Below are 27,648 nucleotides of genomic sequence, written 5' to 3'. Positions count from 1 at the left end.
ACTATATTTTAAGCAGGATGTTAAGGAATTTAATTAACTTTATATTTTTTGAACGGGGATTTTGTTCGATTTAAATATCTTTTTAAAAGTGTACCAATAATACATATGAAAATGAATCTCTTAAATAATCGACTCTGCATATTTTTTCTAAATTATGTTTTATATAATTCAATATTTTTTTCACCAAAATATATTGGTCGAATAATCAAATCTACGTCGAAAGAGATGCATCAAAACAAGTTTATTTCTTAAGCAGCCCCATCGATTCAGTTATATGATCTGGTCATCCTGGACGTCCTAGAGAATTTTTAAGTCAGTGAATTTTACATAAATTTAATTATTCATTAATGATATTATGATTATAGCACCTACGTGTATCTGCGGGTTTACTATATTTTGGACCTCTTTTTTCAATACATTTCCCTAGAGATCGAACTTATTTTATACCTGAAGTAGTTTCTCACGACAAACAGTGTTATTTATTATCTGTCTTAAATACCTCTTCAGACTTGTCAAATAAGCGTGTCATCATATTTAATTATTTACTCTGCATTCTATACAGGTACTTAGTTACTCCTTCATATTATTTTGGTCTTATTAAAGCAAGCGAATATTAGTAGTTAAAAATTAAAATTTTATTTATTTTTAAAGGAAATTAACTATACTTAATTAAGTACCGGGTTGCAGTTATTTTTAACTTGTTAGATAATTTGGCACAAATATGAACAATGAAATTACTGTAAGAGACCCAGAGATGATTTTGACTCTCTCTTTGAAACTTAGAAATAGTATAGTGACTTAAAGAAGAACAAAAAAAAAACATTTTAATACTGCAGAGATTTTATAGTATATTTTTCAAGTAACGGTAATAACCCATATGATTTGACTGAAATTTCAAAAATATAATCTGCATCGATTTCGAGGCAAAGTAAAATGTCTTTCATTGTGTTATTTGAGAGGGGATAATTAATTTAACAATTTTCTGAATAATTTAATGGGTACTTCCCCGAAAATATAACAATAATATACTCATTTGTCTTATTATATTTAATAATGACCAAAGAGAAATAAAATTGCATAACTATAGATTCTGTAAATCCTGAGAAAACTTTTAATTCTGTTAAAAATAGCGCACGTAAAATTAACGAGCGCCTATGGTAATAACATCTATATTTAAGAATTAATGTGTTGGCCATCTACCAGATATGGTTCTGCTAAATTCAAGCACAGAAGACGGTTTTGTTTAAATAAAATTTCAGAACCCAAAATGAATAGTTACAGCGGCATTCTTGAATTAACTTGTTTTATTAGTTATAGCATAGTCTTGGAAGTTAAATTTTTGTTTTTGTTTGTATTTTTGACTGTCTGTGTGAGCTGGAGGGTAGGCTTAAATAGCTTACCAAACATCATATTCCTGATAACATATACATATATTTTTCCTACAATTTCATAAAATTTTTGTATTTCGTACATTTCATTGTCCGCTGTATTATAAAAGGAATACCTGATAGTATTTTTTAATCTTTAATTACAGAAAGCTTAATTTTTTTTTGTGCTACAATGAGAAGCTATTTTAATAGATTGGAAGGTCACATAGTAATAAGAAAATATATTTCAATATCATTTATTAAACTTAACAATACTTAATACTGCTAAAACTATCTTATTTAAATTAAAATCATTATTAATACACAACATATTCAAGTAGAGATTTTACAAAAAAATAAATAAATATATATATATATATGTAAATAACACCTGCATACCCTCAAAGAGTGTATTTTTAAAGAGCACTAAAACGTGCCGCATATAAAACACATTCATGTTACAATGAACCAAGTATTTAATATTAGTGACAAACAAAAATGAAAGCTACTAAGACATATATATTAAATTCGTCAACAGTCATTCCTTATCATAAAAATAAAGCATTATTTTTGTGTCAATTCGGACAAAAACAGAATACATGAGTAATTGTGATGAAGGATCATTTGGCGACTTGAGATCAAGGTTTTGATGAGACAAGAGTCTTTGTAAAACAAATATCGCACTACACACAGGCACTACTATAAATCATCTTTAGTTATTGTCATTAGAAAATAATTTACGTGATACATTTTGTAAAAACATTGAATATGTATAAAAATGACAATCTGAACACCCCAATAAAAATCTATACGTGAGCGTATTTATTTCATAGGACAAAACGAACAACGTGCATATATTCACACACGTTGACATCGTATGTACACAAAATGCCTACATGTGTGTGTGCTAGAAAGTCCTATTTTGCGTGTGTGTGTGGTCCCTGCGTTGAGTGTCGGTGACGTCACTCGTGCGGAGCGTTCTCCGGTAACAGCCAGCTGTCGTTATCTGCGCGCGTGAGTTGTTTCTTCAGCGTGCAATACAGTTTTATTAAAGAATCCTGAAACAGGGAATACATATTATAAGTATTTAGTTTCTATAGTTAAATATATACCATATATAATTTTTTGTAATGCTCTTACGATTTCGAAGTGTTGCAACTGAATTTCTGTTTTAATGTTGCCATGAAAAAACATAATGTACGAGCACAATTGAATGTTGTTGAATGGAGGAAGTATTTGTATGTGTGTGTGTAAAACCTGTGCATGTGTAAAGCTTGAGGGTAAAGCTTGAGGGTACTGTTTTTTACAACCAGATTCGTTAAAGAAATCATCTTCTAGATTCTTTATTTTGGCCGAATTACCGTTTAAATAACAGTAACTTTATTAACAAATGTTGATTTTTATATCTGAGAGTACTGCTGGGGATATGTTGTTTTAATGAATTAGTTACAGCCATACATGCTATGTACCCTACGTCAAATCAGTGCGAGAGCCTGTGTGAACGTTCTGCTAATAATTTTCAATAAATATTAATTATTTACCTTCTCATTTTCTAATTGTATGATTTCTCTTTTCTGTCTCAGTTCCTCTCCATCCATTTGTTCCTCGAGCTCTGACTTGTGTTTGCTGAGGTAGGCCAATTCAGTTTGTATCTGCAAAAAAAAAAATAGAAAAAAAAATTTAGTCTGTCATTTTCATTTTGTATGACTTAATTTTTATATAATCTGTATCTTTCAATTGAATGTAATTCATCCGTACGTAATTGTGCCTCAATACTCATACAAACATAATAACAATGTTCTCATTTTGAATAACAGCCAATTATAGATTATAACGACAATGCCGCGTTCCAATTTATTTCCTGATCTATGACTAAGGTTACGAAAAATATATTAAATTGAGACGTATGAAGTTCTGATATAGCTTTGGATTGTATTAAAATAGAATTTGTATGGAGGAAAATAAGTCAGTTATGTCCATTTGACCCGAAGCGTTTGTTTACGTAAGTCTTTTTGTGGAATTAATGTTTCACACGGCCTGTTCTTTTGTACAAAACAATACATTATTTTTATTCTTAGACTCAATTTTTTTAATATATTGATCAGAGTATTTAAAAGCATATAAATATTTTGAAATTTAATTTACTTGCAAGACTTTTTTTATAGATTGAATATTTAATACAATGTCTACCTACATTGGTATTTGGAAACAAAAAAAATATTTAGGAATCGGTCCCGTTGTTCTGGAATAGTATAGTCTATGACAGATAACTAGAATGTTCTAAGCCATCAAAAGATTAATTTAGTTCTCTAGTTAATTATCATGATATATCCTTTGTTAAGTTTAAAATTTTCTTACTTTGAGATATTCCTGTGCGAGATGTTTGTGTTCGTCGAAGATCCGTTTGGACTCTTCGTTTGTGAGGTCTGGTGATATCGGTCGTAGGTGCGGGTCCAGCATCATGTGCATAGAGTCCAGGTCGGGGTCGGGTTCAGACGGCGGCGGGGCGGCGCCCTCCGCGTTGGACCCACTACTGTTACCTGATGATAATTTAGCTCCATTAGAGGGATGAAATAGTATTATAAATGTACTGTAAGATAATATCGACTTCAATGGAAAATTCATCACAAGACCACGCTAGAAGCTTTGATTTGGACTTACGAACTGGTTTCATTGAGTTGTGTGACTTTGTCGAAGCGACAATTATTAATAATATTGGTTACTATTTAAATTTTTATTGCGACTTGGAGAATACATTTGACGATTACGCGGGCGGTTTAGAGTTATAGAATATTGGAAACGAGTCTAATGGAGAGTCTAATGCAGACATGAATGTGCAATGTTTATGATATTGCAATATTTTAGGCTTCCTAGCATAAGTTGTCTATGACAGGGAGTGATATTATTTCGTTTTCTTACATCATTTCTTTTTTTTTTCTTTTAAAAAATATAAAAATTTTCTTCTTACAGTTAGATAACTTCTAGTAATTTCCCTATATTTTGTCATAAAACAAAATTGTTAATGTTTATACTCCCGATTCCTAAAGAATAAGTCACAGCTCTACTACGGTAGGGTTAATACGTCATAAGTTAAATTTACTCCGGGCTGCTGATGTCAGACGTTTCACCTAGATTTCGGCGTTCGTTCATTTTCGTTTCCCACAGATAGATGGCATCAGCGCGCACAACCAGCTTCGAGAGAATGAAAGATTTAAAATTATACCATAACAGGCTAAGGTTATTTGTATTTAGAGACTTCTAGATTTTTCAGTTAAAAACCATGCATAAATATTCAAGGGTACATGAAAATTTTATTCACTAATTTTGATCAACCATGGACCACAACTGATACCCATGATTCATTTGGAAGTGTCGAACTGAGATACGAAAAAAATCAACTGGGTCAGAACGCAGTGACGTAAAATGAGACCAACGATATGATGCGACAACACTTCCGCTTATAGCGGTTACACGGAAGCTGTACGGGACACTCACTGTAAAATATCCAACTACAGCTGACCGTGTCCCTGACGGTGAGGATGGCTGCGGGGGCGTCGAACACGGGCGGCGCGGGCAAGGGGGTCATGACGCGTCCATTCGCCGCTAGCGAGCGAACAGCACTGCCATCGCACGATGGAAATAACACAGGGAGAGCCGGGGCGGGCTGGCGGTGCAACAAACAAACCGCTATTCGTGGTACTGTGACTCATAACCGACGGAGCTAAATGCGGACACCGTGTACAGCCGCCCTTCGTGAGGTTTTCTGCTTCGAGCTGGCAGGGCAGTCGAGAGTTCGACGACCCCGTTCTGCGCCGGTATACCTAATGCACTAATAGACGTCAACATTCAGTTGTGAACACGACAGTCATCATTCAGATCTTTATAATTTATCGTTCTCAGACTTCAAAGATATAGTAATTTTCCTACATTTCATAATAATTTTCGTTTATAGACACCCAAGGTCTTTCGTCACGCGCAAAACAAACACTACATTATAGTATCGGATGAAAGACGTAGAGGCACGTTTGTTACGTTCCCGTGCCCATTACGTAGGAATAATTTAGAGTTCAGATGATTGCAGCATCGCAGGCTGCCCCCCTTATTCATAGAATGCTTACGGCATGCACTGGCCAAAAGTGCAGTGCGCAAAAACAACTTACTTCCGATGTAAAATTCTAATTAATTACAAAAGTCAAGGTTTCAGCCATTGCTTGGTAATTATTTAATTTAAAATAATATTGAACACTTTGAGTTAAGGAATATATCAGATTTTGAGAAATTACAGGGCTAATAGACACAGCTCAAGTATACACTTAAAGCTTTACACTCGAGAATAGTAAGAAATGTTTGCCGCTTTCAGTAACCCGAAAAGTGTTGCTGATGAAGACACATTAAAGTTATAATTTATGTATTTGTTAATGTCGTATAATGCCATACAAATATATAAATGCAGCCGACACACCGTGCCAACTGCAAGGTTTTAATAGCTCATTACAATGAAAGCTTAACTTACTCCGTCCTAAACGGTGCCTAGTGCCTAACTATTATTCGGGGATTAAATTATTGCGCATATAGTATCAAACGTATTTTCAAAGTTGGATGTAATGTGTAAAAATGATGGTATTTTAATGAAGCTTCCCAGTTTAGGTGAGCTCAACAAATATTATCTTCTAGCAAGCATTATTATTAACGCCTGCTGCTGACAGGAACTTGGTGTGGTAGTGACGATGAGTTGTTGATGGATCGTCTCTGGAGAGTCGTTTGTCCATCGTGAGTAATTCTACTGACACATCACACAAGCAAACACTGGACAACATTGGGACCATTAAATGCAGTAATAAATATCCCACGGCTGGGCCAACGACTGCTATCATATAATCAAGGGAATTATGGCTTGTCACACTTTTATCTGACCATAATTGGAAAAGTTCACCTTTATGCAGTCAATATTAATTATGAATAATAATGTTTTCATTGTTTGTGTTGATTTATTGGAAGACATAAGTTATTCAAGGTATTCAGACGCAAGCCTTCCCAGCGTCAACAGAGATTGAAACGTCATAGGTGATGAAATAGTCACAAAGACATATCTAAATAGGCTTTTAAGACGACAATGAAATTTATTTTGGCAGCAGCATGGATCTTAACAGTCGCATGATGCATAGCGTCGTTATTTATACATATGCAATAAATCAATGCACTCATTTTCTTGTTAACTTTCAACATGCCTCTCAACACTAGTGTCTTTTTAATATACAAATTACGTCAAGTAGGGAGATTGTGTGAGATGATTTATATTTATAATATTATTTTGGGTAAGACGGAGATCATGATTCATTTAGATCGTTTTTTTTTTTATGATAACGCGAATTGAACATTATTACCATATATACATTTTATGTACATCCGAAACCAAAAGTCGACGAGGGCCGTGTGCTATGCGTCGATGTATCGAAAAATGTCGTAAATCTAAAGCTGAAGCAAATATCTCTTTGATCGGTGGCATTAATATGTTTTCGATTTGGCGTCGGGACGCTGCCCAGACCGTTCTGATGACGTCAGTCTCTGACATCTTTCGGGATCCGGCCGTGGAGTGACAACTTTTTTCTATTAGCTGGTATTTAAAGACTTAAAGGCTAGGTAAATGTCCACCTAACGAATATAGGCGTTGACGCATTACATTGATAGTGGAAATGTACGGAGTGTCAGCTAAGAATAGAATAAAAGAAATCTTGATATTTTCTCGCGACAGGTATAATTAGGGTGGAGAGATTGAAGTGCTGTCTTTCTTTACTTTAAAGACGACTGCCAAAAAATCAACGAAATGTCCAAAGTTTTAATGTTGCTATCACGCTGGGAGGTTGACAGGGAATTACGTCTTACATCCAACTTTAAAAAAAGTCTGATTCACCCGAGACAGTTCCATACGATCCGGAAATATCTGACGAATAAATTTAGGCGTCCTTGTGAACAATTATAAATATGTAAAAAAAGGATAATAGAAGCGCGCTAAAACGTAGCGATGGGTCATGGGACAACGTGTAACGATTTGTTTGCTATTTTTGTATTTCTTTTCTGAACACGCTCTTTACACCAAATGTTATTTCTATTACAAAGGCGTCTGTTATAAAGTTACATTTAATATTTATAGTATAGTTCTGACTGCTTATTTTAGTAACTTTGTTCAAGATCACAGCATATTGTATCATAGTGTTTAGTGTGAAGTAACTTATACCATATAAATTGGTTATTGTAAAGAGGGTAGTTTACAATACCGCGCCAACTTCTACAGCAAAACCAGATTTGAGCCAGTGCATATAAATGATTTTATCCAGACAACGACAGAGTTTTTCTTGTTGATAGAAATTGATGTTTTTAAATCAATTTTAACATATATATATTTTTTACACTCGATAGCCCTTTGGAGTTAAATGTATACAAAACAAAATCTTGTTAAGATGTATTTTAATAATAGTTACATGTGAGAAAACAAGTCATTCTGTTACGAGGATTTTATTGTTTTGATGTAGTCCGTCTTTTAGATCCTATTGCGTTCAATTACATATCATTTGTATTATCTCATGTTTTATAACGTTCATATTGATTCATCTACAAGAACAATGATTACACATTAAGTTTTAAAGAAGCGTGTAGTTTGGTCGGAACACCTCTGAAATACATCTATGACTCAGACGGCTATTTCACAACTATACCTCTGCCAATGGCTTTTGTATAGTTTCCTGTTGCTTTTACAATTAAAATTTTATAGTTTCTAACTAGCTTCACGACAGACGGACAAAACTTTAAGCGTTTTTGTTACGTATATATATATATTTATGTTATGGGCTTTAAATTTGTGGATGATCTGAATCACAGCGTTGATATTTGTCGTCATAGTAATGTGATGGAGACTATCCATTAAGTAAGATCTTAGGATCATTAAGACCTTAAAGGGGATTGGGATGTAGGGTGGTGGGGTTGATAAGAAAGGGATTTAGGGCTCATGAACCCGCTTTCCGATAACAAATATGAGCTGCTGGGTATACTACGTCTCCTATATTAGACGTCTTAATTCACCTTCCATCATCGATTTATCTAGTATCAATGGGAATAAAATACGTTTATGTGCAATATCTTGTTGTTTTATAGCAGTAAGATATATCTATAAATCTATAACTCCGCTGGTTTGTGTGGAGTCTGCTATATATAAACTTCTCAGAAGGAATAATTTTATGTATATTTTATTGAAATATGAGTTATGCTTGTTGTTATGGCCTTCCTCTTAGAATGGGCTTTATAAATTGGAGTATTTCGTGAAATGTGACCACTGACCAGTAGTTTATGAAATGAGTTACACTTATTGAATCAATCAACAAAACTTTCAGGTAGTATTAAAAAATAAGTCCTTAATATTAGCAGTTGCTTTTTGTGAGGAACCCTTGTTCTAATTTACTGCAATTTTATATTTGACTTTTTTTCAATACATATCTTTATATATGGGAAACTATATAGAAATGTATGAGAAATATCCGGCTGCAATATATTTTATGATACTTTTTTCTATTGTATCTAAGATAACAGATTTTGAGTTTTCTTAATATTTTATATACTAATATAATTAAATGTGACAATTAATCATATTAGTATATAAAATATTGAATATTAACTGGTATATCCCTAAGACATTTTGGTCGATCTGGCAATTTTAATAAAATTTAAATTACTATGGCATCCAAAGTTACGATTTCGATCTCTTTCTCAAACTATTGGTTAGTTGTTTTTAGTAAGAGTTTCGTATCTTTAAACTAAACACAGACAGTTTTTATTCTCTGTTATATACGTACGCTGATACTATCACCTGCGAGGCTTATGAATGGAAAAGTGGAAAATGTATGGCTCTTGTAAAAATCTTACACTACTTTGTCTTACGTGGTAATATTTAAACATTATAACAAACCTCATTTCTTCATATGGAATTAAAATGTTAGACTCTTTCCAGTTTCAAAAGGATAAAGAAAAAAAAAAATCTAAATCATTGAGGGTTATTAAATATATTTTATTGCAAAACTAAAAGCAAAAAAAAATAAACTAAACGCTATATATTATTACTTTTTTAGGCTTTAAGTCAAATAATCAAATAAATGAAGTGATTCTTTCTACGAAATTAAGTAAACCACTTAAGATATTTAATTAATATGCAAAATTTTTTAAAGACTTAAAACATGATACATAATGAGATTTAAGACTTTCGCGAGTATTCGTTTAAATGAAACTAATATTTTCGGATTACACTACGAGTATTTTATTATTTTAACAACTACAATACCTACGTATCGGTTACTTCTCAGCAACTGTGATCGTATAATAATAACATACGCGTAGTATAAACAAAAAAATATTACTTTCATTTAAATTATACATTTTTCGAGTGTTAAAAACGGTCAAAATATTTTGTCATTAATATTATTTCTGTGAATACTGTGCCCGAATCTTATTATTTAACCTATATATTGACTGTAAGTCGCAAAGACTAACGCCTTGTACATATATTGTTATATGAAATTATTAATTAATATAATTTATCGCTTTGACATATAATATTTGATACACATCTGTAACGCGATGTAATAATATGCACTTATATATCTGACTTAATAAGGTAACAAAGGCCTATGTGTGTTGCCAATATAAAAAAATAAATAAATTTGAACATTTGAACGTAAAATAGTTTTGGCGTAATTCAATTAACAATGATGATATTCAAGTTATTGCTTTATTAATAAATTTTACATACTATTAACTCAAATTCTACGTAACAGACAATCTGTAATAATCAGAGTATAGATAATGCGTAAACGTTGGCAGTTGGTGACGCAGACGCGAGCCCCGACCTAGTTGTGTCATTAAAAAAAAAAATTAGCAGATGTTTAACTTTCTGGTCTAACTGTGGTATAGAAATAAACATGTCGCATAATTTGATTGTATGTGGAGCGGGTTAGTCATGTGGCCGTGCCAACGCTCTGTATAACGATCACCATCGAAGCTATAAAGGCGATATTAAATGATTCAGATTAAGCGCCGTCTGCAAAATGTCTCATCTCTCCCCATTTATTCATCATACAAACTGTTATGTCGGACGCGGTGGATATTTTCTTTTTTTTTTTTTTTAACAACTACTACTAGCGCTCTAACAATACAAGATCCAAAGAAAACAGCCGATTCCGTAGATAAACAAACTTAAATTCAAAGGGCCGGTTAGTTTAAATGTAAACAGCCGATATTATTTCTGGATCAAAGAGGTTACGTTTTGAGAACGCACACCGGTACAACAAAAGATTTTAACATTGAGTACGAATTTAGTTGCTGTAATTTGGATGGCCGCCGAGTAAGTGTTGCCATATGTGACACCGGCTTAGATTCGAGACGAGCGATTGTTTACTACGTACTATTGAGCCCTGCATCACAAAATAATTAGCAATGATTCATCAACGACAACGTCAATCGGCGCTAGATAGCTGCTAGCCCATACAATTTGGCAATCATATTTGACAGCCTACTATTTCACTGTCGTCCGTGAATATTTTTTTTTTTTTATAAAAACGATCACGTGACACAATCAATCCACTTTTGCTATTGCGTTCCTTTTTTAAACTAAATCTATTCATAATAAATTATATAATAAAAAAATTTCACTCATAATAACGTCGCATCGTGTATACTCACTCATGAAAACGTCAAGGAACACTTGTAACTTATTACGTTCGGGTTGCACTGTTATTGAAACTTTAACTGAACAGTCTGTTTTAGGCATCTCAGTGAACTAACACGGGTTTATTATAACGAACACTCAAACATCTTTATATATATGTGTATCGTATGCATAAAGTGCATGCGATGCGCCTGTGGTACGACGCGAGACTGTGCGTCGTCGCGCCAGTCCAATACCTCCCCGATAACCTTAAATTAGATTAATGTTATAAGCTGATTCATACGCGAACGCACTATGCGTGTGTGTTGACACGCGACAAATGTGTAGCATTTATATAACAATAGATGCGTTACTAGAATTAACATGTGATGAATATGTTACACACTAATAAGAAATGGAGATGTTTCGAGGAGGACTCGGTTTGATATAAATTTATTAATTCGTATCAAATCGTTAATTGTAATAAATTATATCGATAATTTTTTTTTACTAATACATTTTGTGTTTGAAGGAACATCACTATTATGTAGAATCGAACGTATCTGTTAATTTGAACGAGGCGTAACGGTTGATTTAAATGCGATACTAATAAAAATCAAGCGTTTTATTTATTAAACGACTGTATTGGAATTACTTCGTTTCAATATTAATTAAAATAAATAAATATAATTCTATATACATTCTAGAGAATCCATGACGTCATATACAAATAAGTCCTCGTTACGAACAGCCATCGACTAGGAAGTGAGAGGAACGTTGGATTAAAACTAGGAACCGTGATCTAACAATACCTCGTGTGGCGATCGGTCGTTGGTCCCATATGTTTCCTAGAAGGTAAGCGGACACGGACACAGGTCTAAAATAGTAACGTCCCTCGAACAGTGAGTCACACGGGACGGACACGAGCCACATCTGGTTACCGACGTATAATATAAACTCGATTTATAATAGCACTAAATATCACAGATAATACTGACCATATAATATACAGAGTTTTCGTTCATTCATTCGACGGAAAAAAATGTATGGAGGTTTTATATTTAGACGTAGAGTACAAAGAAACTGGCCGTCAGATTTATCGTATGACATAAAGTTTTGACGTTTTATTTTTTTTTTATTTGTAAGATCGTAAGATCCTTTGAAATTCAGTTTATATATTATATTAATTTAAAAAAAAACAACTGTTAAATACAAACTTTTTATGATATCTTACTATTGAAAATAATCTATATGTACAGCGAGAATTAAAACTAAATAGACCATATTCTGCTGTAGCGTATATTTAGTTTTCCCTTAGATCTGAATATAGACGGATATTGACAAAAACAAATATGATTCAATTATAAAACAGATAAGACAAATGTACAATACAATGCCAAAAGTAACGGTCATGTGAGAGCTGTTAGCGAGCCAAATGATGTTATCAAAGGGTATGATTCGGTAAGTTTGACATTATTATAATCATTACTATATACAAATGTATCCAATAGGTTTGTTGTGTGTCTGTTTTGTTTGTTACTGATTTATCCGTAAACTACACGAATTCTTATGGAAATTATTTATTTCATGAATTGATTTTATTTTTTATTTTATATATACGCTACAGTCAAAACTACTTTTCATTCCAGGTTTTCCTTTTGATCCTGTTTTATAGGTAACTTATGTGTTCCGAGTTATATTACCAAATAAGACACTCCACATGAATATTTTAATAAACAAACACACATAAAAACATTTAAAATATGACGAAATAGTAGTATGGTTGGTAAAAATTCTGAATAAAGTAAACGAATCGTAAAGCTGTGTATATATATTTCTTCCGTCGTGTGACGCGAGCTTTATATTTATATACATATATAAAAATAAATTAATCCCAGGCCGTGTTATATGAATCATAGTCTGGCATATTATTGGACGGACAGTTTGGGGCATGCATGGCGTATGGTTATTGAAATATGCATGCATAGCATATGGTCATTAAAAATTTTTGTATTACATTTTTTTTATACATATTTTTTTTCTCTGTCTTTGAATATGATTTTTATAATTCAAATTTTTTATTATACAAATTAAATTAAGCATAAATAAGCAATATAATATAAGGCTTTAAAATAATTAATATATTATATATTAAAATGTTTTTTATTTATGTAACTGAGGGTATGTAAATCTTTTTGTTCTCTCAATACTATTTTTATTGTATCATGCTATATTTGTACCATAAATTTCTCGATATAATTGATGCAAATTCTACACAATTTGTTTTAATCCAATCTATAAAATCTATTATATGCCCAAATATCGATTTTATAATTATTTTTATGATATTTCTGTTTTATAAGACCTTAAAATACTATAAATAGTTATAATACACTTATGAACAAGAAAGAGCATATTATATAATTATTTATGTATATAAATTAATATATATGCATGTATGACTCACCGACGGCTATAAACTTGTCTAAGCCAGCGTTGTTCCTCACTTCAATGTAACCATCATAGTCCAGCGGTTCGCGGAAATCTTTCAAATCCCACGCGTTCTGGAAAATAATACATTTCATACAGCAAACGATAATTTTTATAGCATATTCCGAGAAAATTATTATCGATATATCGGCAACAACACTAACTTTATAATGCATTTTGCATTTTTAATCTGTATGAAAGTTTTATTGATGTTAACATTTATAGACTATACGATTTTAAAATTCGAATGTCAAATAATTTGATTCTAACTGCGGCATGAATGATTTGAGACAGAAATTGGAAGCTAGTTGGAAATTTGTGCATATTGAGTATAGTAGTGATTCTACTTCTAGTGTTATGTTTTAATATATTATGTATTGCAAATTAATTTTGTCAGTACTAGTGAAAAATTCTAATTTTATTAACAAATTCTATCCAGAGTTGATAATAAATGTTTAAAATGAAAAAGAAAGTGAAATATTAAAAAAAAGGGACGAAATAGGGAGAATTTTTTTTGTAAACATTTTTTTTTCGTACTTCTACTTTGAATGACATTATTAATTTATTGTTAATATTTTTTTACAAGCGACTTTTACTTATTTATATATAAGTTGAACTTCAGATTCTAATTGTATGTAGGTAAATTGTAGACAAACTTTATTACTATGAATGAATCCTGAAACTACTTACTGGATCAACTTCAATTTGCAGCGGGGTCTGATATCTGGGATCTAAGGTCATCCGTGGGGAGTTACCGTTGAATTCACTGATCTGATTCATTGGACTGTTGGTGGCGTTGAGTCCGTCGCAGTAATTCTGATTATAATCTTCCTTCTTTATAGAATTGGTGTTACTTAAAGCCGATGGGGTCCTTGATGGTGATAGCTTCTCGTTCTCTCTGTTCCAATACTGCTCTATGTCTATATGTCTAGGGTTCATATTCCCTATGTTGTAGTTAACTATGGGTGATATGCCTCGTGGCGACGAACTCTCACTGAATATGTTAGGGCTTTGGTATACTCGTAATATGTCCTGTGGCGTGCTGCCCTCGCTTGTCACATTCCTATCAGAGTTTATCGGAGAGCTGGACGTCCTATTGATGGTTATAGAGGTGCCGGCCTCATTTTGATCCAATTTCTTGATCTGCTGTGGTATTCTAACTCTGTGGGATTCGTCTTCTTTGGGTGACTTCGGTTGAACATCAGCGGCCATTAGGTTTTGTAGCTTATTTACTTGAGTCTCCACAAAGCTCCGTGGTCTCGGTGATGATTGGCCAGTGTTCTGTATATCTGATTGGATGCTGCATCATCGGTGTAATGCAAGGGGTTGCTCTGGTCGCTTTGCATGTCTGTGTCGAAGCTCTCCTGTGTGTCATACATCACATATTTATCTTCCAAACTGTCATCTTCCTCCTCAAGATCATCAAAGTTTATCGGTGTATCAGCGCCGGGAAAGAAATCGCACAACGCCTTCATTATTTCCACTACCTGTAATTTATTGATGTAAATGAATTGACATCATAGTAAATAATTTATTAATAATAAAAAATATATATATGAATAAAGTACATCAAGCTACTTTTTAATTCAGTTCAATTAAAAATATATATGTCATGGAATTAGCAATTGTTAAATTGCATATACGTAATCAGTGTAATAGGTGACCTAGGTTTCTATTAAGCATCTCCAACAAAACAATTGTCGTAGTCATATAGAGTGTTAGGGAGGGGACACAAAATAGTTCCCAGCACAGCACTAATCTTCCTATTAACAAATGTCAAATATCAATACATCTCCTTTCTAAATATGTTACTATAGGCTCATATAAACAAATGCTGCATTTATATAAGGCTCCCTTTTGCATATATTTTTGTATTATTTCAAGTGTAAAGCACACTCCATAATAAGTTTCCAATATTGCTTGTGACGAACAATGTAAAATTTTAATTAATATATAATTTAAAGCAATCAATAATTTCTTAATGTCATTATAACAGCCATACAAAATTATGTTTCAATTAAATAGAATGTTAATTCCGTTAAAAGAATAGATAGAATGTTAATTAATGTTAATTCTGTGAATAGAAAAATTAATTAGAAAAATGCATCATTGTACATAAAATTATTTTAAAATTAAGACACATTTCTATTATTTAATTTAAATGGTAAAATAATTAATTTTTTTTTAATTTTTTATACCAAAATACAAATCAAAAAGTTTGTATAGCCACATATATAGATTATTAAGTTATATAACATATAAAGAAATGTATATATTTTCAGATATTAATTAATTAATACCTTGGCCATACTGGGTCTTTCAGCGGGGATTTTATGCCAACATTGTGTCATTAGTTGTTCTATAGGCTCCGGACAACCTTCTATAAGATTTGGTCTCTGTCCTGAAATATTGATAATAACAATTCAATTATTATAAAATTTAGATTTATAACATTAATATATATTTTGACAGAAAATAGCATCAGTTTCAGGTATATTTTTATAGTGTTTACAGCTTAGCTTGATAAATTTATTAGGACCTTATACTGTGCTAGCGAAACACATACTATTTATGTAATTTAAAGACTTATTTATGTCACAATTATTCCACTTACTAATGCCACCAGGTACGTCAAAATGATTACATTTTCTAAGCAAGAGTTTTATTTAATCTACACAGTATTTATTTTCGTAATGTTATCCAGAATGTTCTTGTATGAAGTTCATACCAAGATAGCATTGTGTTAAATATTTTGCAACAACAAATTCTTTAGAATTTAAAACGTATTGAGGTTACATACATATATAAGGGAAAAATAACAACACTGTTATTCATTAAATTCCTTGCCGTTTGTAATATTTATTAGAAACAGATATGTTAAATTAAATGTATAAGAACCTGTGTGCACCGCCCACATTATCCTGAATGCCGAACCTCCTTCCTCAAATGGTTTCCTTCTAGAGAGCACCTCCCATAATATTATACCCCATGAAAACACATCACACTTCTCTGTGTAGGAAGAACCTTCAAATACCTGTAATATGATTAAATGTTCATATATGAAATTAATTTTGACAAATAAATAACAATTAGTGTAATATTTCTCTGCAGCAATGTATTGAAAACCAATAGATACTTTTTATTCCATTTGTAATGTAATTGTTTTAGGTGGTCCGGCTTAGATTGCTTTTTAGGGATAAGGCTACCTTTTGTATTGTTTTTTTAATGTTTCTTTATTTTATTTTGAGGTAGTTAGTTAGGAGTAGTATTATTATAACCATGCGTCACATGTTTGGTCTAAAAATTTGTATCACCTCCGGTGCCATCCACGCCGCACTTCCTTTATTATTTGTCATATATGTAGCTTTATCAGCTGCAGTTCCAAAATCACATATTTTAAGCTTCTGCCCTCCTGCAACTAGTAATAAATTTGGTGGTTTCAAATCCCTGTGTATTAGTGGTTTAGGTTTCATTGCATGAAGATAAGCTACACCCTGGAATAAAAGGGAATAGGTTGAATTATTAAGGCCATATAAATATTATTAATATTATATATTCTAGTATATATAATCATAGGAATACCTCGGCACACTGTCGAGCCCAACTCATGGCATGGGCCGCGGAGTATTTGGGTTTTGGTCGACAGTGGAGAACGTTGTACAATGAGCCGCCTTCCGCGTACTCCATAACAAGACAGACGTGGGCGCCTTGCGTGCATGCTCCGTACAATCTCACGATGTTGGGGTGCGAAACACGAGACAACTGACGAACTTCGATGGCAAACTCACGCTTTTCAGATTCTGAATTGATATGTTTCACAGCCACAAAAGTATTTCGCCACAGTCCCTTCCATACTACACCAAATGCACCCTTTCCTACAACCTGATAAAGGTAAATTTAATTTAAAAATTTAGCACCATATTTTTTACTGTTGAATTTATTATAAATACCTGTAATTCTTGAATTTCATTATAATCTATCTCTTCAACAAACGTCTGTTGAGCGACAGGCGACTCTTGCACATTGGAAGCCATGGGTTCACTTAATATCACATTATCAAATAAATTTTCTTATGAAGATACTAATATTAATTTAATGTTTTGCACAAATTTCTGAGAAAAATGGTAAAAATAGTTGGTTATATCAATTCTCGTTATTGTTTAGCAAAGAATAGCAACTGCGACAAGGTCGCCATCTTTGAAACTGAAGAACAAATGTCACATCGCTTTATAGTGATGTCCATGAGGGCTGATAGTAACCGTATTTAGAAAGCAATCAAACCAAAAAATACATTTTGCTGTAAAATAGCGACTCATTAAAAATACTACCCTTTCGTTTACTTTACTTATTCATATACTTTGGTGTTTAAACAATCTCTCTGAAATAAATATTAAAATGAGAAATTATACACTCTTTAATAAATAAAGTTTAAACTTGCTGTATTTTCTCCTTATATTAAATATTATCACTATTACAAATGAGTACACACTTTCAGCCCAACTTTACTAGATATTTTTAAATGGTTCTTGAATTGAATTTTCTTGGTAAATAATATCTTACTATCTATTATCAAAATTGCATATTTTTATTTTCTATATACAGAATGAGATTTTTTTTGACTTCCTTTCAATAAAATATTTTAACGTTTTAAGTAAATAAACTAACAAAAAATCTAATACACTTCTAACAAACACACGTGTATGTATGTATAATTAATAAATTTTTAAAATAAAAAAATTAAGAAATCAATTAAGAAGACAATTGATATTTTGCGTATAATATACTTTGGTTCTTTTTTATGTAGAAAACAAGAAAACCAAGAAGGAATCCATCACGAGTTGCAATGCCTTTTAAATTTCTTCGGAAATCCAAAGGCTAGTTTCAGCAGCGATGGTAATTGAGTAACGGGTGGTTAATGTAATTTTAAAAATGTCTGCTAAAATTTACCGCTAATAGTATATCTACTCAGTCGTTCAAATTTAAAGTTTTCTACTTCATACATTAGGTACAGTTAATTAGTTTTTGTTATTCCAGGGAGTTCAAAATATTTTCCTAGATACCAGAAATAATGGTTTTCACTATCCTTATATTGTTTTATTGAAACAAACGAGATGGATAGACTTATTTTTCAGGGATTTCAAAGAGTAAAGTATTCGAATTAGCGGTTATTGCTACTTCTTCAATTTCTTCAAGATAGTTCAGTAAGTCAAATGCTTCCCTACAATGAAATATTTCGGCTACGTCTTTTGGCGTTTCTCCTCTATGATTTTTCAAATACAAATCCGCACCCAGGCCCACTAAAATGCGGATTAAGTTCACGTTATTGCTCATAGCCGCAAAATGGAGGGCTTGTCGCTGTCCCGGAGCGTCAGTATCATTATTACAGCACCTTTATCTACAAGTAGTCGTAGAATATTCTCTTCTTCAGATGTGGGTGTGCACATCATTACAAATTCTAGAAAAGATGACAAATCAATAATTAAATGATGTTACAGTTAATAATTTATTAGTTAACCTTTTTTTTTTTATAGGTACTGTCCGTAACAAAAACATTCATAATTACGAATAAATAAGCCGGTGTCCATCGGGTCTGTTCGTGGCATCAACACTGCTCCGTGGTCGAAAAGAAGATTAGCTACAACAGTGGATGGCCTGTGATATATCAAATACATAAATGCTTAAACATACTGACTAGAATCCAGAATCAACAGTAAAATAATTTAGGCAAAACTCAAAAGTTTAACAACAATAGGATTAAAACATTTCAGTAGAAGACTGGGAAGTTTAAAATAACATGATCATAATTTAGTCATCCGTATAAAAAACACGGATGACTAAATATTTATTCAATATTTGAATTACCATTGATAATATACATTATGAAAATAAAATACAAGTTTTACACATTTTAATTTTATGTTAAATTTGAGATTAAATTTTTCAAACCGTATTTCGTATTTTATTAGAAATAATTTACTTGATTTCTAAAAGAAAAATAGTTTTCTTAAATGTAAAATTACTTTATTTAAGAACCTGCTACAAAGTTTTGCGCTAGGTGAATTGTCTTTCATTTGTTGGAATTTATCAGGCCTTGTAACCGGAAATGAAAGACAATCTATTAGAACTTGTGCAATAAAATCAATTAAATAAGTATTGAGATTATTGTTTGGAAAACCTTTTATGAAATGTGTTTTTTGCGTTTTGTATACAAATTCATTTGCTAAATATTTTTTTCACACATCTGTTTATTGCAGGTTTTTAAATATTTATTTTTATTCAAGACTCCAACTGTTGTTGTAATCAGATTGCTGTATCATAATGTCTATCTTGTAGAGACAATAAATAACTATTAAATAAATATGAGAGATTTTGTGTATTCGAAAATGGGAAAATTTCATGCCTATGGTGTCATTTGATATTACAAATGGTCAGTTAAAGCTAGTGATAAGGTGATTAAACTTTTATTTTGTGCGACACAAAATTTACTTTTACATACAGGATGAAACATTCCAGAATTAGGTATACGATAACAATATTAAGTAGAAGTCATTCTCAGTTAAGAAAATTAATTTCTTGCGACACATACCTCCTCATCAAAGATAGCGAAAGTGGAGTCATCCCTAAATTATCTTTAATATTTGGATTAAGACCAGCTTCCAGCAGCAATTTGACAGCATTCGTGTTATCAGAGCAGACTGCCAAGTGTAAAGCACTTCTTCCGATGTGATCGAATTGATGTATGTCAGTTCCCTGTCTTAAAACACATAAAACAGATTATTATCAGTACTCAAAAAAATAAAATTAGTATGTAATTAGATTGAAAAAAGACTACATCAAATATTTACTTTATATACTTTGCGAGGAGCTTATCATTTCCCGTTTCAGCAGCTATAAGAAATTCCTTGTCCTGATGCAGAAACTCAATAGCGTCTCTTAATTGTGGGTTACGCACGGTTATGGATTCTATTGAACTACTTGAGTTAAAGTCAATAGATCGAGGTGACCCAGGATATGAAGGTATGTGTACATCCAACGAGGTTTCTGATATACCTGTTTTAAAAAGAACGCCTGTATTAATAGATTTTCGATAAGAATGGTTTCCTTTTGTGATCAATGTAATTAATGAGACATTTTTTTTAGTATTTAGTTTTAGCAATGAATGCTAAGCATAAGTTAGTTCAATCACAAGTTAAAATAGAATAAGAGATGTCTACTGAAAAACTATACATGGTCAATGCTCTTCGACCATATCTCTATAAGTGATTAGTAAGAAAAACATTGCACTTTTGCAATTGAATTTTCACTTTGTTAATAGGAACAAATATGTTGATCAGTTACTAAAATTTTAGGCCAAGTTAATGTATTAATGTTCAGTTGTTCACTATTTTAATAAAACTTATAATAAAATACTTATCGTTATAAAATTGTTTAATTCAAAAGATAATTTTTAAATTATAATAAATATTTGGTCACTACATCAATCAACTTTATTCTTATCAGTATTACTTTCATGTCTTGAATTTGATGGAATTGAAAATGTAGAAAGCCGCTCAGTTTCCGGTATTGTTTCCATTTTGGATAGGTTATCGAGCAACGACATTTTTTTAGACGAACTTGGTTCATCTTTATCTATGACTTCGCTTTTATCTCGTAAATACGCCACAACAATTGAATCTGGTTTTGTATCGATGGGAATTTCATTGTCGCTTTGTAAATTTATATCAATCATTTCCAATTCATCATGGAATCGGATGTCCGACTTTGGATCGTTATATATTCCGCATATGCTGTGCTTGTGCAAGGAGTATCGACATGTATGACCTTATTTTTCGGACTCTTGTTAGTCGAATCTTGTGCAACGTTTATTTTATTAATAAGGATTTCCCTGGAGCTGGGACTGCTTACACATCTTGAGTCCACTAATACAAAAACTGGTTCTCTGTCCACGTTTGTGTTTGTGTGGTTTTGGGTTGATGTACATTGTAAGCTGATGTCATCTTTACTGGAAAGAAGATAGGGCTTAAATATTTTTGAAGTGACTTTTCGATTCCGTCATATTTGTTCTCGTAACTAAAAACTTTGCATGGCTTCATCGTTTCTGAATACAGAAGTATGAGTTCCATGTTGTATAACGCTACATCTGGTGTACGTAGAAGTATTTATTTCACGTTCTAGACGTAGGCGTTTTTGGGTGTTTATCAAATCCAATATATGATTTGGTAAAACGCGTTCGGAATAAAAATAGTTCATGATAGACGAAAACAAGTCTTTACCTAAACGAGTTAAAAACATTTTAGAATATACAAACAAAGAAGAAATGTGATCATACGTATTGCTTTTCGTGTTTTCGACATCTTCAGTAGTAACAGAACTGTTTCCAGATGCAATATTGCTTTGTAGAGAGATATTTTCCGATGTTCTACTTAGTATAGGGTCGGGATCACTTTCCATATTATCTTAAGAATATTCAATTTATCTTACAGCATGAAGCTTAAAAATTTACTTAAGATTAATGTCAGTATAAAATTTATAACGAAATATGAAACTGACAATGAGTTTTATTTTCAGAAAAAGGTTACGATTCGTAAAAGGTTATAAAGAAAATAATCATTTTACGTTTTTTTTTATCATGCTAGGTAACAGAAAAAGAATATACATATAACAATTTTATCGCCAGCCAGGATTTTTTATGTTAGCTGTATTTGTTGGCGTCTTTACTCGATTAAGCTATTTAATGTGGGATAAGTAATATCTTTTTAATAAAACAGAATGACTTAATACACCAGGAAAGTTCCATTGGCCCATTGCGAATTAATTTAGTAGCAAATACTTGAATGTTATAGACATTGACGTAGATCTATAAATGTTATTGCATTCCCATAAAACGTTTCCTCAGAGATATAATATTAAGTTTTTACAAACCTACTAATCATCTTTAATACATCATCTATCTTTTAAATCCGACAATCCTTATATTAACCGAATGAATATTTTGGAAACTATGAATGGAATTGATAATAAAATCGATATCTAGATAATTGATGTACCTAATAGAACTTCTAAAAACATGTTCTTATCTAAATATGTGAAACAAGAAAGTACCATTAATGGCTATAATATCAAAATAAAAGTACTTACATGTACATAAAAGGGGAGTGTTGTTGACATGGCTTACACAATGATTAAAATATTAGGTATAGAACAATACGTGTGTATTTTTAGAATATAGGTACCTCAATGTCCTTAATATATGTTCAAATATAGATATTATTGCCAGGGTGGGATTATAGTGTTATAATTTTTATAAAGGACAAGTAAACAACTTCACATTACACTTAAAATTATAATGGCTTTATTAGGGTCTTTAAAGGACGGTGACAAGAGTACACCAAACAAGTAGTCGATGAAGAAATTTCATCTCCGCTGTTTCCGCCTCCGTCTCGATTTTTCTACGGTTTTCACAAATATAGTTAAAGATAAAGAAGGAAGATTTGTAAATAAATATTTTGCAGATGTATTCTAAACAATGGTTTTGTTTCTTCAAACAGAAGAAGCTGTTTTATATCGAAGAAGTTTTATTGAAATATTTTTTTAGCTATTTTATTGTACTGTCTATTGCTATAAAGTAGGGTTTCCCTAACTTATTTTGAGTTCTGTCCACTTTGTGAACAATTATTTTTTTGCACTCCCATTTTTTGCTTACTAAAAACCACTTACTAACTTATCTTAGCTAAATGAAATTATAAATCACCCCCTTTTTCTCTTACAACCCCCCTTTAGGCCCACAACGGAGCGTTATCGCCCACTTTGGCAAAGGGTTCTATAGCCGAAGCTTATAGTAATGGACAGAAAAGTATAAGACCAAAATATCCGTCTTTTAGTCAGGACATGTGTCAGATAAAATGAAACATTAATTATAATATAATGCTAGTTTAATACAGCAATTTATATATTTTATACATAATTCGCTATAAAATGTGAAGTTTTACATCACTATGCAATACATATTTGAAATTATTATGATTTTTTTCTTAACAAAAATAAAATTACGTCGTAAATTTAAAAGATATGCGATTAACCGAGGTAGAAACAGTAAAGATTTGTAGATTGTAATAAAATTAAAATATATATATATTAGTTAAAACAGGTATTTGTCCTCTAGGCCATTGTTAAAATGAATGTAAATATTTATGCTACTGTTATTAAAGTTAGATTAAATAGCTATACTCTAAACACTAATTAAATGCAAGACGATCTCCATTTTTTAAATGCTGTGAATATGTTCGATAATGTGCGATATCGAAACTTTTTTTTTTTTATCATATTTAGAAGAAATAGTTTTACTATTATAGAATGTGGTAATGTCTTACAGTTTTGTTTTGGACACCGTGTTTATAAACGGATTTAAAGGATCAGACGACGGTATACTGGTATGTCCTGTTCTTGCACGCGAGGCGATGAGCGCAGGAGTTCTGCCAACGTGTATAGATCATCGCGGGGTCGGTAGTTATTCTGGTGCATATCCGAGCGTTTCCTTGCAACCATGAATCGTTTTACCTTGTTAGCATACATTCTCTTACGACGGGCTTCCTCGTACCTTTGTGCTAGTTCGTTAGGATCTACTTGGTAGATTTCGGGCAAACCGTGAGCTAGAGCCAAGCGATTTTGTTCTGAAAAGTATGAGTGACGAGGATAATCTCGGTCACGGGGGCCCATCACCATGGGATCGTTATACCAGACGCCTCTTCTTCTACATCGGGCTGATCTTCAACTAAGGTGTTCACGTGGCCGTAGTAACGGTCAGCCCATTGGTTGGCGTTCCACTCTTGTTTCCTGCGTTCCTGGGCTTCCCACAGATTGAGAAGAGCTCTAACTTCAGCAGCACTAAGCCCCGAATCCCTCTTACGACGCTCGGATATTGGTCTAAATAAAGAAATATACAAATGAGGGAGGGATGGGGAAAATTAAAAAAAAAACTTTTTTTGATTCATCATACCGGAAATTCTTTTTGTTGCCACCGGAATTTTTTGTGGCAGTTTTAGCGGAGGCTGCTGCACCACCTACTTTGGTGCCGCTGCCACGTTTTTGTCGGTTGTTATTGTTATCAAAGCTGACAGAATCCACAGGTGTAGGTGCGTCATCAGCTCTGTTTATAAATATTTTATTACAGTACCAAGTTAAAACTATACCAAAGCTTAAATTAAATATGGAGCATTACATACTTCAGATTTTTCTTGCCAGAACCTGACTTTGTAGCGACCTTTGTAGCAGCTCCAGCCCCACCCACTTTGGTCCCACTTCCTCGCTTCTTTCGTCGAGATTCGTATCCGCTTGATAAACCTTCCATAGCAGGCGGCTCACCATACAATTCTGGTCTCATGATGAGGTTGTCTAACTCGCCGTGTGACTGGGGGGATTCTCCGTAACGTTGTTCCATTACGGGTTCATATCCATCAGAATTGCCTACAATTTTATGTAAATATACGAAAACATCAATTTATGTTATAATATTAAGACTAGTTTCTATTACCTTCTTCGCTCAATGCAAGAGGATATGGCTCGAGGTCATTTTTGTCACTCTTATTGAGAAACAATGATTGAGTATCGTCTTTAGTTTGGTCCCAATTCTCTGGCAGATCCGCTATGGGACCTTCTAAGAAAAATATTACTCTTGAATAAAGAATAGAAGTTTCGAGATAAAGAAATAATACCCAATTTTTTTATAAGCGATCAATGTTTTAGGTATTTTTATGATATTACCTAAGTTGTTTAGTTATATATATGTATTTATAAGAAGTTTTTGAAATTTATTTGAAAAGATCGGCCATTAAAGCTGAAAGAACTACGCAGATACATCGGCGCGCTTGATCCACCTGTTGCTAAATATAGAACGACCCGGCCTCCGCCAGATCGATATGATGCATCATAACAATATAACAAACATTACCAACAATATATTTATGTATATATAAGGTATTAGGAGATATTTTTTTTATCACATAGATATATTTTATCTATCACATACTTACCTTTGGTATTCGGGGTGGGTTCCGCTTTGCTAACGGCCAACACCGCAACCAAAGCGGTGAGCGAGATGAATAACATTCTTAGTTTTTATAAAACTTTTCTTTTGGTAGGGTTTTCAGGGACGCCTTCGGAGAATGCGAATGCGACGTTATGGTCCACACTCTGAGGACAAGTGGCGGGTACCGGGTCGGTCGGCAGAGAAAAGCAGAACGCTTGTCGATACAGTCCCGACATGCGCAGTGAACCCAATCAGGGACGAATCTGGATGTTATAATATTTTCAAAGGTTTCAAAAGTTCTTTATACTTTTTTAAAGTATAATCATGAGCTGTTTTTTGCAAGACAACAACGGGAATATAGATATATATAATATTTTATACGTCCGTTAAGTATATATAAATGTTTTCATCGACAATGGAAAATAATGAAGAATAATTTTCGAAATTTTAAGACCAACTGTAGTTTTGAACATTATTTGTCTTGCTCAACAGAACCGCTAAATAACTCTGCAGGTATTTTTATTACCTTTCATAGGTAATGATGTTCGGCTTCGGATGTATTATCTCAATTTGTCCCAGAGTTCAGTCCTGAACTATTACGTCGATGTCTGGTAGGCTTTTAGAATAACAACTAAACTGTAGAAACAGCAATAATTATTACATAATAATTAGTTTTTGTTGCCAGGGCTGTTCAGAATGTTAAGTTCAAACACTATCTTATATTTTAGTAGGAAACGTACGGAGTTTTAAATTAAGATAAGTACCTATAACCAATTTTATGTAAGATATTGGAAACTTTATCAATTAAAGATTCCCGTCGAATAGACTTAAAATAAAAAAGTATGTATTTTGGAAATGCTTTACATAATTGAAGTAAAAGTACATTTATGTATTCGTTTTTTTTTTTACTTTATTTAAGTAAATTAATTCAACTGTATGAATTAATTTCTTTTTAATACTTTTTTATAATTCTTCATTTATTAAGCACTGCTTGGCCTTTAGGGAACTAGAAAAAAAAAAGATTTTCGTCTTGATTATTCTTACTAATATTACTTCAATACTGTACTTACCATTTTACCTAAATTGAGTATATCCTTACCTATGTTCACCAAAAGAGGTTCAATAAAACATGTCCAATGTCTCAGTAGATGACGGTTACGGCACTTGGCGTCTAAATTTATTAATCATGATAGATTTTCCGATGTCTTTATTACTGAATTATTAAGACAATTGCTATCAACGTATTTATGGTTGCAATTACAATTTCATTTACTAATAAGAAAACATTACTAGTATTTCCTATTCATTTAAACGGGAAAGTAAGAGAATAATTATTAAAAAACAATAACGTCAAATAAGACAAAAAATCCAAGTGGTTATAGCCTAAATAATAAAAAATTAAAATTATATATTCAATACAATAAGATCGTTTTTCAATAGGTATAATATTATAAGTACTGAAGCATTTTAACTGCATTTATAGGTAGATATAAATACAATACAAGAGTCGGACATTCTGGTCGCTTTAATTCTCACACAAAGCAAACTCGCCAAATAGAATGGTCTCGATGTCATGTCGGCGACATCCTGCTATCAGGTAATATCACTTCAAAACTCGACGTATTTTATGATTTCCTTTTAATATTCAAAACATTCATGTTGCCGCTGATTATATCGGGAAGAAATTTTATTATGTTTTTATTAATTTCACCCCCTTTAAACAAAATGGGTACGTCATATTATTTATTTACACGTTATAAGGAAAATAAAGCGATGTGACTGACAATCATATACCAATTATAATAGGCAACTAGTTTTAGTCTTTTTTATACAACGGTAAAATTTTACTTGTTTCGGTTAAAAATTGCCTGACGTAAACAGAAACTGAATTTATTGTAAATTTTTATAAATTTATATATATGGCGTCTCTAAGAAAAATGATAAAATAACATTAAAGTTATTATCTCGAAACATTGTAAGGATTTGTGAAAAGGAGTCTGATACTAAAACTTATATGAGACCTGTCATAGCTCTTTAATATCTTGACGGGCGAAAGATAAATGTAGTGCAAAAATATA

The 27,648-nt window shown here is 32.2% G+C and overlaps 3 protein-coding genes across 3 annotated transcripts; all 3 read right to left on the bottom strand.

The window, feature by feature from the left end:
• Nucleotides 1-1,610: 1,610 nt before the first annotated feature.
• On the bottom strand, nt 1,611-17,740 carry LOC116771152 (mitogen-activated protein kinase kinase kinase 7). The gene is given in 11 exon segments (XM_032662897.2): nt 1,611-2,425; nt 2,909-3,019; nt 3,726-3,907; nt 13,523-13,619; nt 14,236-14,837; nt 14,840-15,032; nt 15,846-15,946; nt 16,444-16,579; nt 16,860-17,039; nt 17,128-17,427; nt 17,496-17,740. Coding segments are annotated over 11 exon segments (2,082 nt in total). The 5' UTR covers nt 17,580-17,740; the 3' UTR covers nt 1,611-2,329.
• Nucleotides 17,741-18,388: 648 nt separating this feature from the next.
• Nucleotides 18,389-20,774, bottom strand: LOC116771598 (uncharacterized). The gene is given in 6 exon segments (XM_061523243.1): nt 18,389-18,926; nt 18,929-19,000; nt 19,109-19,197; nt 20,132-20,299; nt 20,391-20,595; nt 20,732-20,774. Coding segments are annotated over 6 exon segments (837 nt in total). The 3' UTR covers nt 18,389-18,666.
• Nucleotides 20,775-23,459: 2,685 nt separating this feature from the next.
• LOC116771219 (putative neuropeptide precursor protein) lies at nt 23,460-25,781 on the bottom strand. Its single transcript, XM_032663015.2, is given in 6 exon segments — nt 23,460-24,287; nt 24,290-24,468; nt 24,542-24,691; nt 24,768-25,008; nt 25,076-25,198; nt 25,575-25,781. Coding segments are annotated over 6 exon segments (1,107 nt in total). The 5' UTR covers nt 25,651-25,781; the 3' UTR covers nt 23,460-23,949.
• Between the last annotated feature and the right edge of the window lie 1,867 nt (nt 25,782-27,648).

This window comes from Danaus plexippus, chromosome 17, assembly GCF_018135715.1.
Source record: "Danaus plexippus chromosome 17, MEX_DaPlex, whole genome shotgun sequence".
NCBI classification, from domain to species: domain Eukaryota; kingdom Metazoa; phylum Arthropoda; class Insecta; order Lepidoptera; family Nymphalidae; genus Danaus; species Danaus plexippus.
The sequence above is the reverse complement of the archived record's forward strand: the minus strand, read 5'-3'. Positions and strand labels throughout refer to the sequence as shown.